This window comes from Cygnus atratus, chromosome 11 (genome assembly GCF_013377495.2).
Source record: "Cygnus atratus isolate AKBS03 ecotype Queensland, Australia chromosome 11, CAtr_DNAZoo_HiC_assembly, whole genome shotgun sequence".
Lineage (NCBI taxonomy): Eukaryota > Metazoa > Chordata > Aves > Anseriformes > Anatidae > Cygnus > Cygnus atratus.
Window position 1 is genome coordinate 11,130,023 of NC_066372.1, and position 13,396 is coordinate 11,143,418.

At 44.7% G+C, this 13,396-nt stretch overlaps 1 protein-coding gene and 1 non-coding gene across 2 annotated transcripts; both read right to left on the minus strand.

The window, feature by feature from the left end:
* Window positions 1-28: 28 nt before the first annotated feature.
* Window positions 29-100, minus strand: TRNAM-CAU (transfer RNA methionine (anticodon CAU)). The gene has a single exon. It is a non-coding gene; the product is annotated as a tRNA-Met (tRNA).
* Window positions 101-6,076: 5,976 nt separating this feature from the next.
* On the minus strand, window positions 6,077-7,039 carry LOC118258107 (olfactory receptor 10A7-like). The gene has a single exon (XM_035566684.1). It carries the CDS (start codon window positions 7,037-7,039, stop codon window positions 6,077-6,079), a length of 963 nt encoding a protein of 320 aa, XP_035422577.1.
* Between the last annotated feature and the right edge of the window lie 6,357 nt (window positions 7,040-13,396).

Genomic DNA, 13,396 nt, shown 5'->3' on the forward strand with positions numbered 1-13,396 from the left:
GGCAACTAACACAGCCGTACAAAACGTATAGCAGAGGATGGTTTCGATCCATCGACCTCTGGGTTATGGGCCCAGCACGCTTCCGCTGCGCCACTCTGCTCCGGTCTTAGGTGGTGTCGGAGTTGTACATCCACCTTTCTGTGGTTGTTGCTGCTTTCGCTGCACAGCCCGAGGGGCGCCCTCATGAGGTGGGGGATGCTGCAGCGGTATAGTCCCGTGGGGCTCAGTGAGCAGCGTGGTGCTCTCACCCCAGCAGCACAGCCACCCAGCGGTGCGAGCTGACATAACAGCCCTGCTGGCCTTCAAAACCGGGCGAGTATGAACGAATGTGTGGCTGTCCCATGTTCTGTGAATAACAACCTTGAACATCTCCTGGGGACTGGGATCAAAGTCCCCTGGCATGTTTCAGGTGAACAGCAAAAATGCCTATCAGTGATCTTCGTCTATTTTCTGGACAGCCTGGTGTTAACTGCCATCCCAGTGTTGGCTACTACTGCCTTTGCACAGGATTTTAGGAAAAAAGTTAATTATCTTATGCAGAACGTTAAAGAATCAAAGAATGGTTTGGATATAAAGGGACCTTAAAGATCATCTAATTCCAACCCCCCTGCCAGGGGCAGGGATACTTTCCACTAGACCAGGTTGCTCAAAGTTTCTCACAAATTTTGGTTTTGCAGAAATGGCAGTTTGAAGAGTTAACTTAATTGTTTTTGGAAAAACAACAACAACAACAACAACAACCTTCCCCCATCCCCCCAAAAACCAAACAAACCACCACATACATACAAAAGAGAACAACAAACCTGGACTACTCAGCACATCACACACCTTGTATCTACCTTAAAGCACATCAGTGTATTCACAACAGCTCCATGTGTGCAGAAGGAAGACACCTCAACAGTGCTGCAGTTTGGCTCCTCATACTGAAGGAGAAGCTGGGACTGTTGTCTACATGGCTCCCCTGGTATGAAGCCTGTTTGGCCTTGTGGTGGGTTTTTGGCAATGACTGGCCAGCTTCCTCCCTCCTTGCTCTCACAGGTCATTTCCAATGTGTGCAAGGAAGTGGAGGGGGCCTTGTGGGGGGGTTAATGCTATACAACATCTGTGGTACACAGATCTTCTGGTTAATCCATTTCCTCTTTTTGTCTCCTGGGATGACAGACCCAAAAGTTGCCGACTCTATCAAGATGATCAGGCATCTTGTGAAATTTCACTGCTGCACTTGGTTGCTAGCATCTGGTCAGTGGGGTAACAGACCTTTTTCTGGAGCCAAAGATAGACCCTTCACAAGTCACATGTATGTCCTCTGGGTCTGCCTGCTTAAACTACCTGGATGTGCAGGACCTAGAAAGACTAGAAGGGCTCTGGGCCAACCAGCTGCCACGTACCATCTCACAAATGCTTCACCTTCATCACCCAAGGAGGCCAGCCAAGCACTTAAGAAGGGCTTGATATGCGTACTAGAAACTCTGGCTCATGGGGCACTTGCTACCTGGCTGGTGAGACTCTGGACCTTGTCCCTGTGGGTGTATGTAAGTATTGGCTATGCACCAGGGCCATGCTCAGAGAGTGGGACCTCTCATGTTTGTGTCATGTCTAAGTCCAAGACCTGGGTCACTGGAGAAGCAGGTACAGACTGTGTATAAGGGCAAACATTTTGATCCTGAGGACAGTCAAGCAGGGAGCAGGTTTTGCAGGAAGGTAGTGTAGTGCCTCTCCTTTCAGGATCTGGATGTATGAATCCAAGAATAATGTGGTCTGATCCCAAGAGCTGACCCTGCTTTGAGGATGAGATGGGACTTCAAAGCTCCTGGGGCCCCTCCACTCATCTAGGGGCTATTCTGTCTCAGCCTGTGTCTATATGCCCTTCTCACTCATGGGGGAGCCCGCTGGCTCCTGGAGCCCTTGCCCGTATTCTTCCCTTAGAGCCACACTGTTTGCTCTGTCTCTTCCCCACGACAAAGTGCCTGCATTCACCAGTACTCCACACTTCTGCCACTTGCTGGAGCAGCATCCCTCATCTTAGATTTGAGTCACTATATAGCAGACGTTTGCATTTTTTTCTGTTCAAGATGGACAGAAGATGGACACACATCACGGAAAAACACTTGGTGAACTGAAAGGACCTGTATTTCCTGTTTAAAATGTGGGAAATTTCCATAATTTTCATGTAATTTGTGCTCTGTCCTGTCCATCCCCTCCCCATGCACCCACGCCAGTTCCATATCTAAAACTCATTTCTCCCCAAATGTCCCTGCTCAAACATGTGGCTGGTCAGTACAAAGTACAGAATCATAGAACTCTTTGGGTGGGAAGGGACCAATAAAGATCATCTAGTCCAACCCTCTGCCATTGGCAGGGACATCTTTCACTAGATAAGGCTGCCCAAAGCCCCATCCAACCTGGTCTTGAACGCTTCCAGGGATGGGGCATCTACAGCTTACCTGGACAACCTGTTGTGCCTCACCACCCTCTGAGTGAAGAATTTCTTCCTAACATCTAATCTAAATCTACCCCCTTTTAGCTTAATAATTGTTATCCCTTGTTCTATCACTACATGCCCTTGTAAAAGTCTCTCCCCATCTTTCTTACAGCTCCCCTTTAAGTATTGAATGGTTTCCCCAGAGCCTTCTCTTCTCCAAGTTGAACAATCCCAACTCTCTCAGCCTTTCGTTGCAGCAGAGGAGCTCCATCCTTCTGATCATTTTTGTGGCCTTGCTCTGGACCTGCTTGAACAGGTCCATGTCTTTCTTGTGCTGGGGGCCCCAGAGCTGAGCGCAGTACTCCAGGTGGGGTGTCACGAGAGCAGAGCAGTGGGGGAGAATCCCCTCCTTTGACCTTCTGGCCATGCTTGTTGTTATGCAGCCCAGGATACCATTGGCTTTTTGCTAGTATGCACTGCCAGCTCATGTCCAATTTTTCATCTACAGTACTCTCAAGTCCATCTCCACAAGGTTGCTCTCAATTCATTCATCTTTCAGTCTGTACTGATGTTTGGGATTGCCTAACCCAGGTGTAGCACCTTGCACTTTGACTTGTTAAACTTGTTGAGGTTCACATGGGCCAACTTCTCAAGCCTGTCCATGTCCCTCTGGATGGCCTCCCTTCCTTCCGTCATGTCAACTGCACCACTCATCTTGGTGTTGTCTGCAAACATGCTGAGGGGTGCACTCGATCCCATTGTCTATGTCATTAATAATGATATTAAACAGCACAAGTCCCAGTACAGATCTCTGAGGAACACCATTCATCACTGATCTCCACTTGGACACAAAGCCATTGACCACAACTCTCTGGAAGTGGCCATCCAGCCAGTTTCTTATCCACCAAACGGTCCACCCTTCAAATCCATATCTCTCCAATTCAGAGAAAATAATGTTTTATAGGATACATCCTGATGCTTGCTTACGTATGCAGACACCTCAATAGATAATTTCTGTTCTCCTAAGCTTTCTTTCTTTCTTTGGGCATTTCCTAATACTCCCTCTGCTCCTTTACCCTCAGACTGTTGAGTCCAGGCAACATGGAGACAAGGATGCAGAGAAGAGGTATGAACTCACATTTGCAACCCAAGTGTCCACTGTCAGCAGTCCTTCAACCCTCTGCAGTGCCTTCCCAATGGCAGGGCCTGATGTCAGACAGAGCTGTTAAAGCCCTTGTGGGAGATGGTCTCTTAAAGACCCACAGGAAACCACAAGTTTCTTGCCTCAAGTGCAGGATGTAAGCCATGGTGAGGCCCAGTGTATCTTCCACCAATCACTTTGCCAGGGTGTTCCTCCAATATTTTGACACACAGGCAAGTCATCTGCAGACACCCTTGCATCTACAGCCTTGTTCCTCCCATTGCACAGCCTAACAGCCCAGGGAAGTCCTCCTTCTCAAGGGGGTCACAGAATCACAGAATCACAGAATCATCTAGGTTGGAAGAGACCTCCAAGATCATCTAGTCCAACCTCTGTCCTAACGCTAAAAAGACCTCCACTAAACCATATCACTAAGCTCTACATCTAAACGTCTTTTAAAGACCTCCAGGGATGTTTGACTCAACCACTTCCCTGGGCAGCCCATTCCAATGCCTAACACCCCTTTCGGTAAAGAAGTTCTTCCTAATATCCAACCTAAACCTCCCCTGGCGCAACTTTAGCCCATTCCCCCTCGTCCTGTCACCAGGCACGTGGGAGAATAGACCAACCCCCACCTCTCTACAGCCTCCTTTAAGGTACCTGTAGAGAGCGATGAGGTCTCCCCTGAGCCTCCTCTTCTCCAGGCTAAACAACCCCAGCTCCCTCAGCCGCTCCTCGTAAGACTTGTTCTCCATACCCCTCACCAGCTTCGTTGCCCTTCTCTGGACTCTCTCGAGCACCTCCATGTCCTTCTTGTAGCAAGGGGCCCAAAACTGAACACAGTACTCGAGGTGCGGCCTCACCAGAGCCGAGTACAGGGGGACAATAACCTCCCTAGACCTGCTGGCCACACTGCTTCTTATACAAGCCAGGATGCTGTTGGCCTTCTTGGCCACCTGAGCACACTGCCGGCTCATATTCAGCCGACTATCAACCAGTATTCCCAGGTCCTTCTCGGCCAGGCAGCTTTCCAGCCACTCATCTCCCAGCCTGTAGCGCTGCTTGGGGTTGTTGCGCCCCAGATGCAGGACCCGGCACTTGGCCTTGTTGAACTTCATACAGTTCAACATACAGGGTCCTCTTTAAGATAAGTCTTCCTGGGGGTGCCTCTGCTTTATCACTCCACTGCTGCACCCCAAAATGCTGTTTTCCTTCATAACCATATTCCCACACTGCACAGATGGGGCTGGAGTTGCACCATCATTTGCTCTCTGATATGGTTGTGAGCTGTTCTGGAGTAGTTCTTCCTGGCGTTGGTTTGCAACTCTGTGACACAGCAATACTCGCTTCTGATTGCCTGTGGGATCACCATGGGGATTCTCAAAAGCCATCTGGATATGGTCCTGGGCAAGCAGCTATAGGCGACCCTGCTTAAGCAGGTGGGTTGAATCAGATGACCTTAAGAGGTCCCTTCCAACCTCAGCCACTGAGTGATTCTAAGATCTCATGCAGCAGGATCCCTAACCACCTCCCATGCAGTCAGAGAAATATCACAGTTGTGTGTCATCCTCCCCCCGACCCCCCAAAGGGCTAAAGGGCCATGGACACTGGATTCAGTTTCTTGACACTCTTCTGGAGTGATAGCTGGAGTCCTTTTGGGTTACACCACAGTGCTTAAGCATTCCTTAACTATGCTGCAATATAGGCGTGATCTGAAACCTCCTTGTCTGCCTGAAATCCACAGGGTTATCTGCTACATTTGGACTGGCAGAGATATCACAGACTTATGGGAAAGTCACACTGTTTTGCACTAGAAGCAAAACAGGGTGATGTAGGACTTTTATGGCACTGCTAGATATCTGTCTTCAAGCAACCAAATCAAGTTTCTTTCAGCTGTTCAACCAAATCACTCCTTAAATGCTGATGATTGTGCTGATTAGATTGTCATTGACTTTGATGGGGGTGTAGGTGCTGACTTACCTATAGATATCTACAGTCAGATATCATAATCTTGAACTGAATCCCAGCCATATATCCAGTCATCTGAATCTCTCTACTTCATTTTTACTCTCTGTTGGAAGTAAATTATGTCCATGGGACAAGCAATCTTTTGGCATATTCTTCCTAAAAATATGCAATTTTGTTTTCTGACTTTGATGGTACTTTGCTACCCATTAGGTTTACGTATTTTGGAGTCATGTGTTCTTATGACAGTGATTTATTTTATACATGCTTTAAAACTGAACAGTGTGTAGAAAAAGGGCGAGAGGCCTAAACATATTGTAATTAATATAATGAATTAATGGCTTATTTCTGTAGTCTCTGTAATGTTTTGGACAGTTACATTAAACATAGTATTTATTCAGTACATAGAGAATGTACATTTCTCAGTATTTAAAAAAAAAAAAAAAGAAAAAGATAAAATGTCCAAACTCCTTACAGACTTTGAGGAAAACATTAATTCTTTGATTTTATCCTTTCAAGTGCGAACAATTTTTAGAAAATAAGTGAGTCTATCTGGGCAGATCCATCTTGCTGAACTGTCTCTTTCCAAACGTCTTTCTCAGAGCATGCTTTACCTCTTTGTTTCGTAAGCTGTAGATGATTGGGTTCAGCATAGGAGTTACTACTGTGTAAGAAAGAGCCACCAGTTTCCTGCTCTTTACCAAGAGTCTGGACTTTGGCTTTAAATGTATCAAGCCAGTTGTGCAGTAGAACAGCGTCACCACCACCAGGTGAGCAATGCAGGTGAAGAAAGCCTTGCGCCTTCCTTCAGAAGATGGCATTTGGAGGATGGCATGGATTATCTGGATGTAAGATGCTGCTATCAAGACAAATGGAATCAAAACAATTACTACAGTGGCGATGAACACAAGAAGCTCGAATAAGTATGTGTCTGAACAGACCAGATCTAGAACAGGAGCAATATCGCAAAAGAAATGCTTAATCTCCTTTGAGCCACAAAAGGGGTAGCTAAACAGCCAGCCAGTGAGTCCTACAGAAAGTGGAATACCAGCAATCCAGCATGCTATGACCATATGAAGACACACTCTTCTGTTCATTGTGGTGGTGTAGTGCAAGGGATGGCATATAGCCACATATCGATCGTATGCCATGGCTCCTAAGAGGAAACACTCAGAAGTGACAAAGAATATGACAAAGTAAAGTTGCAGGGCACAAGCAGAAAAGGAGATGACCTTTCTCTCCAAGAGCAAATCCACAAGCATCTTGGGTACTATGTTTAATGTAAAGCAAATTTCAATTAAAGCCAGGTTTTTGAGAAAATAGTACATGGGGGTATGCAAGGCAGGGTCAGTGGTTGCAACTAAAATGATGAGAAAGTTCCCTGTCATTGTGATTAGGAACATCAAGAGGATTCCCTCAAAGAGGAAGACCTGAAGAGTGGCAAGGTGCGAGAACCCCTGCAAGGTGAAGTATGTCTGGTTTTTGAGACCCAGTTCTTCGTCTGCTTCCATGTGAAAGAACAACCCAGCCTGTATCAGCCAATAAGAAAGACATGAAGAAGAAAAATCTTTATAGGGATGAAGATAAAATAGTGAGTGTGTCTGAAATCTGTTCCATAAACTAAGTGGGATGAACAAATATAGATGGGCATATAACATTTTGAGAAGCACGCTAAAAAAAGTAAAATATCATAAAAGTAAGGTAATAAGAAAAACAGTGTGCTTAAGTGCAGAAGAGCTACGATTTTCTTTACTGTTTTCCTACTTTCCTTTTTAATTAAGCTAAAATATTGCCACATCTACATTAATTCAACCAGTATTTTCTCAAACATGTTTTCATCAGTAGTTCATGTATTTTATTTTCTGTTTGTGAAATGTGAGTTTATTTCCTACTGAACTGAAATCTAAATTCTCTGCTTTACTTTTGGAAAAAATATTTTCCCTTATTTTCACACATATATACATATATATGCATAACTAAATTTCAAATAAATAAAGGACAATAAAATTGTTGATGGTACAGCCATACTTCTGATAGCTTGAAGAATGGACAGAATGCATACTTTTGGTCTCGTCACTGCTAAAATAAAAACAATGACCTGCTAACCTTTTTTTTTTTTTTTAATCTATATTGCTCTTTATTCAGCTCTACTATCAGTTGTTTATGAATTCAGTATTCTAAGAAACTTTCCTCTTTCAGTTAATCTGCAATATATCAGTCCTTATTTGTCCTTATTTAGCTAATTGAAATGTAGATAACCATATTCAAGATAAACATTTGAAGTACCTTTTCTGTTTATACCAGCTACAATAGCAAGTCAGAAACCTATACTGTATTTTTCATTGAGTCCAGTTATTTTCATTGGTGTCCCTATCTGGGAGTGCTTATTGTTCTCTATTTATTAGCACAGAAAGGAGCAGCTACAGGAACTGCAGAAAGCAATATTAGCTGAGAAAGATCCTACCTGACAGCTTGAACTTAAGGCACCCTCTGACATGCACTTTGATCATCAGCACTGTTTGACCTTCTTATGTTTCTTCACAGTAAACTGGAGTTATAAATCTGCATTCTTATACAACACAATCCCTTTCAGGATGTTACCATCTTGACCTGTGTTCCCTCTGATCATTTTAGTGGCCCTATTTTGAACTCTCTTCAAATTATCCATCTCTTTCATGTACTGAGGGACTCCAAAATGGGACATCTTTCTCCACAGGTGGCCTCACACATGCAAAGCAGAGGGGAATGGGTGCTTCCCTTGGCCAGCTGGCTGGCTTTTGCTAACATAGGTGGCTAGGTGGCTATTCCTCTCCACTGCAGGGATACCCTGCTGGCTGACGTTCAGTTTGCCATACGCCAGGACGCACACATCCCTTTCTGCAGAACTACTCCCCAGACTGTCAGTGTCAATCTGATTCATCATTTGTGCCAGGGCCATGACTTGGCATTTATCTTCATGACATTCCTGTGTATGGACCTTTTCCCCTATTCCCAAATTGCTGGCATCTGGAAACTCGCGAGGATGTTCTCCTCCATCACATCTTCCCAGTCACTGACGGAGATGTGAAGAAACATTAGTCTCAGTATCAGTCCATGAAGAATGCCTCTTAGAGCCAGCTACCACCTAGACTCATATTGTTGAATGTACCTGTGAAAGCTTGATGGTCCAAACAGTTTTTTTTTTTTTTTCACTCACCAATTAGTTTTTTCATCCAGTTTCTATCTTCCCAATTTGGCTACAAGGCTATAGTGTCAAGAATTGTTGAAGTCATTAAATGACATCCACCACTTTCCCCTGTAGTCAGTCATCTCATCACTATCACACCCACTCTGAGCTAGTCATCTCAGTGTGATGGTCAGGCATGACTTATTTTTGGTAAATCTGTGCATTAACAAATCCCTTCTTTCCCTTCATTTTCTTGGACGTGGCTCCCGGGAAGATTTGCTTCATATTCTTCCCTTGGGCCTGAGGTGAAACTGACATTCCTCAGATCTTCCTTCTTGGCTTCTTGGCTTACTTGAAGATGGACACATTTTTTTTTAATTTTTTTTCTGTCACTGGGAAACTCCCCCAATGACCTTGACCTGTCAAAGACGACAAATAGTAATCTGGTAATGACATCAGCCACTTCCCTCAGCACCCTCCACTGCATCCAGTCCCATGAACTTCGGTAGGTTCAGCTTACTGAAGTACTCTGTAACCTGATTGTTCTCTGCTATGGGTAGCACCTCCTGTTTCCAAATTGTGCAACTACTTTGTTTCTTTAAAAAATATTCTTTTTCAGAGCAAAAAAATCTGTCTTCTTACAAGGCATTTTACTGTATGATCAAGAAAAACTCTTGTGTTATTTCTGCAAACATCTGTATGACAAAACAGCAGCTGAGAAAACCATTTAAATTTCCCTTATAATCTATGAATAGGAAAGAGAACTCTCAGATGTTCTTTTTGTTCATCCTTTGGAAGTAATATCTCTCTTACATCTCAGTTAGTCTTAAATAATATGTAAATATAAAAATATTTAATAATATATATATAATAAATATGGCTCAGACATTGTATGCATTACAAATATCTAGAGTTTTTAGATGCATGCTATTCTGCCCTTTAAAAACAAATTATTTTTTCTTGAGCCATCTATATTAATACAATTTTTTGACAGTTTTTGTTACCAAAAAGTCCAGAAAATACCCATATACCTCAATTTTCATGAGAAGCCATCTAGAGCTTCTGATATGACGCCTTTGTTCGTGAGTTCAGATACTGGGATACCTTCTTCTGCCTTTTGGGCAACACTTCAAGTCTGTAAACAGTTTCATGTAGGATCCTGAAGGGACAGTGAGGTTTCGCTGTTTTGAACTACATTTTATCTTATATTGCTTTCTGAGATCGCAACTCCTCTCTGGATTCATTACCAAGTATACTCAGAAGACAAAACACCTCCCTTGGTATTGCAGCAGATGAAGGACAGTTTAAATTAATGAAAGTTATTATTTTTTAATCTTAAATGCACAGAAGCAATAAGTTTGTTAAGGGAGATATAGAGCAATTTGAAGATGGCCGACTCCTCCAGTTGTCCTGTCCCAGGACTTTTTCTGCCCAGCCCCTGATGCCCACCCTGGTGCCCGGACACCCTGAGCTCTCTGCCCAGGCTGGGGGATGTGGCTGCCACTTTCCCCTTTTCAGGTTCAGCTGGTAGCAAAGCTGAATGTTGTGTCCCAGATCCACACCAGACAGACACAGGACACTGACATGACAGGCCAGAATGGCTGCCCTAGTCAAGGGCTGCCTACAACGACACACAGGACTCTTGTAAATGTAGACACCAAGAGTCAAGACCCTTCCCCCTCTGGCTGGTAGAGATAGAAGTTTACTAGTGAAGGCACACACAGAGCATTCTCCAAGTTCACAAGCACACGTGCATTTGCAGATCCTTTGAGTACCTGGCACGGCCCCTCTGTCCACTCAGCAGCCCTGCCCATACTCCTGGGCCCCTTTACCCCCTTCACAGGTCACCTTCTCGATGGCCAGTCCAGCTTGAAGTTTGCTGCAGATGCACACGCTCACACAGCTGTCCCTCAGGCACACCATGTCCCTGAGTCCCCCTGAGTGTACCAGTACAGACCCCCCTACCCAGACGCAAGGCCCCCCCCACTTGCTGGCTGGTCCAGCTTAAAGTTTGCTAGTGAATACACACACATACCCCACGCACACCAGGTTGGGGAAGATACAGACACTCAGTCTGCCAGCAGCAGCAGGCAGCAGGCACACGGGCTGTGACCTGCGGCCCTGTTCCAGCCACTAGTGAGGAGTCTGTGCTTATACCAGTGTCCTGAGTAGCTGCTTTGGGAACAAACACCACTCCCGCCCCATGGCTGGGAGTAAAAGATTCACATTCACTCCAACTACTGATGCTAAGACCTCGGTCACTCTAGCAGCAGGCACCATAGGGCAAAGGTGCCCGTTGTCTGGCTCCAGTTGCTGGCAGCCAGTCCACTCACACTGTTCCCAGCAACTGGCACTCCAGGCTCAAAGTCTGTAGGACCCTTTCAGATCCGGAGAGCTCTGGCCCCACCAATTCCTGATGTTAGGATCCCCACGTGCTCCAGCAGATGGCACCAATTCCACTTGCACACACACACACACAAGTCCCACCACTGACTGCTGCTGAGACATCCTCACTCGCTCCAGCAGCTGACACCACAGGCTGGGGTGCCTGCCCTGCCTTGACCTGACTGCGGTAGCTGGCACTTAGGGTCATGCAGAGTTTTTGTGACAGATGTATAAATATTAATTAGCTTTCTGGATAGACATTACAGTAAATTAAGTGATATAGACATTTCCGGGCCTGGTTAATTTGACCTGTTTATGTGACAGATAGATGTCACTGAGTTCTTGAATTAGGAACTCTGATGATATATATTACCCAGACATATAAGCCAGACATATAAAATAGATCAGATGAACGACTTTCAAACAGTTTTTTCTCACTTTCTTCATTTGCAATTGAGGAAGACCAGACAACTATCTTGGATATAGACATCTACACCACAGATATAAGAACTAAGAGTAATCTATAACATAACATTAGTAAAGAACTGGTCTATCCACTATAAATTGAGTTTCATCTTATTCTGAACTGAGTTTCAGCTGTATCAAATGAAAAAAAAAAAAAAAAAAAAAAAAGACAAGCAGGCTGACAAGAAGATATCACAGAATCATAGAATCATAGAATGGCCTGGGTTGGAAGGGACCTCAAAAATCATCTAGTTCCAATCCCCCTGCCTTAGGCAGGGATGCCACCCACTAGATGAGGTTGCTAACCTGGTCTCGAATACCTCCAGGGATGGGGCATCCACAACCTCTATGGGCAACCTGTGCCAGTGCCTCACCACCCTCTGAGTGAGAAACTTCCTCCTAATCTCTAATCTAAATCTCCTCTCTTTTAGTTAAAAACCATTCCCCCTTGTCCTGTCACTAGTTTATTGAGCTAAGAGTCCCTCTCCATCTTTTTTATAAGACCCCTTCAAGTACTGAAAGTTTGCCATGAGGTCACCCCAGAGCCTTCTGTTGTGCAGGCTGAACTGCCCCACCTCTCTCAGCCTTTCTTCGTAGGAGAGGTGCTCCAGCCCCTTGATCATCTTTGTGGCCCTCCTCTGGGCCTATTCTAACAGATCCACAAGCTTCTTGTGCTGGGGGCCCCAGACCTGGACGCAGTGCTCCAAGTGGGGCCTCAGAAGGGCAGAGCAGAGGGGCACAATCACCCCCCTCGACCTGCTGCCCACTCCTCTTTTGATGCAGCCCAGGATGCAGATGCCCTTCTGGGTTGCAGGCACACACTGCTGGCTCATGTTGAGCTTTTCATCCACCATAACCCCCAAGTCCTTCTCTGCAGGGCTGCTCTCAATGAGTTCTTCTCCCAGTCTGTACTCACGTTTGGGATTGCCGCAGCTCATGTGCAGCACCTTGCACTTGGACTTGTTGAACCTCATTAGGTTCACGTGGGACAATTCTCTAGCTTGTCCATGTCACGTTGGATGGCATCCCTTCCTTCTATTGTAGCAACTACACCACTCAGCTTGGTGTCATGTGCAAATTTGCTGAGGGTGCACACTTGATCCCACTGTCTATGTCATTAATAAAGATATTAAACAGTACCGGTCCAAGGACAGACCCCCTGAAGTACACCACTCATCACAGGCCCCCTGAGGCCATGATTTTATTAAAAGACATGATTTTATTATGCCAGTTGCATCTTTATCTGTAAGACACAGTAATTTGTAAATGATGAGGCACTGAGAAAACTGAATAAATTCCATATATGTAATATGAGACAGTCCTTTCCTAAGCTTATTATTTCCCTACCCTGGGAAACCAACTGGGTCACTCAAGTTTCAGAATTTAAGAAAGCTTGTGTGAAGATTGGCTGTTTGGGAAACTGGTGATGTGACTTCAAGCTAAAACCACAGGTCAGATGTAAGTAGTTTGTAATAACTTGCCCTGTATTAGCATAGCTGGGTTATCTGCAAAGGACCATAAGTCCAGAGCACAGAAAATAGGACTTGGGGTTTGTTCCTACAAGACAGTGAAATAAGCCAGAACACAGAGATAAAAAATAACATGTATTCATCCATATTTCTCAGAGAAGAAGAAAACAGTCATGTCCCTGAGGCTTATCAATTATTACTGAAACTGAGGAAAGATTATTTGGATTTTTTTTTCACATTGCCAAAACATTTCAAGAGTTGGAATTTTAAATATGCTACTAGGATATAGAGATTGGATCCAAGGATTGATTTGAATGGTGTATCTTTACATACCTGCATGGAAAACAGTTTTTAAATTTTTTACATTGCATTTCTATATTTGC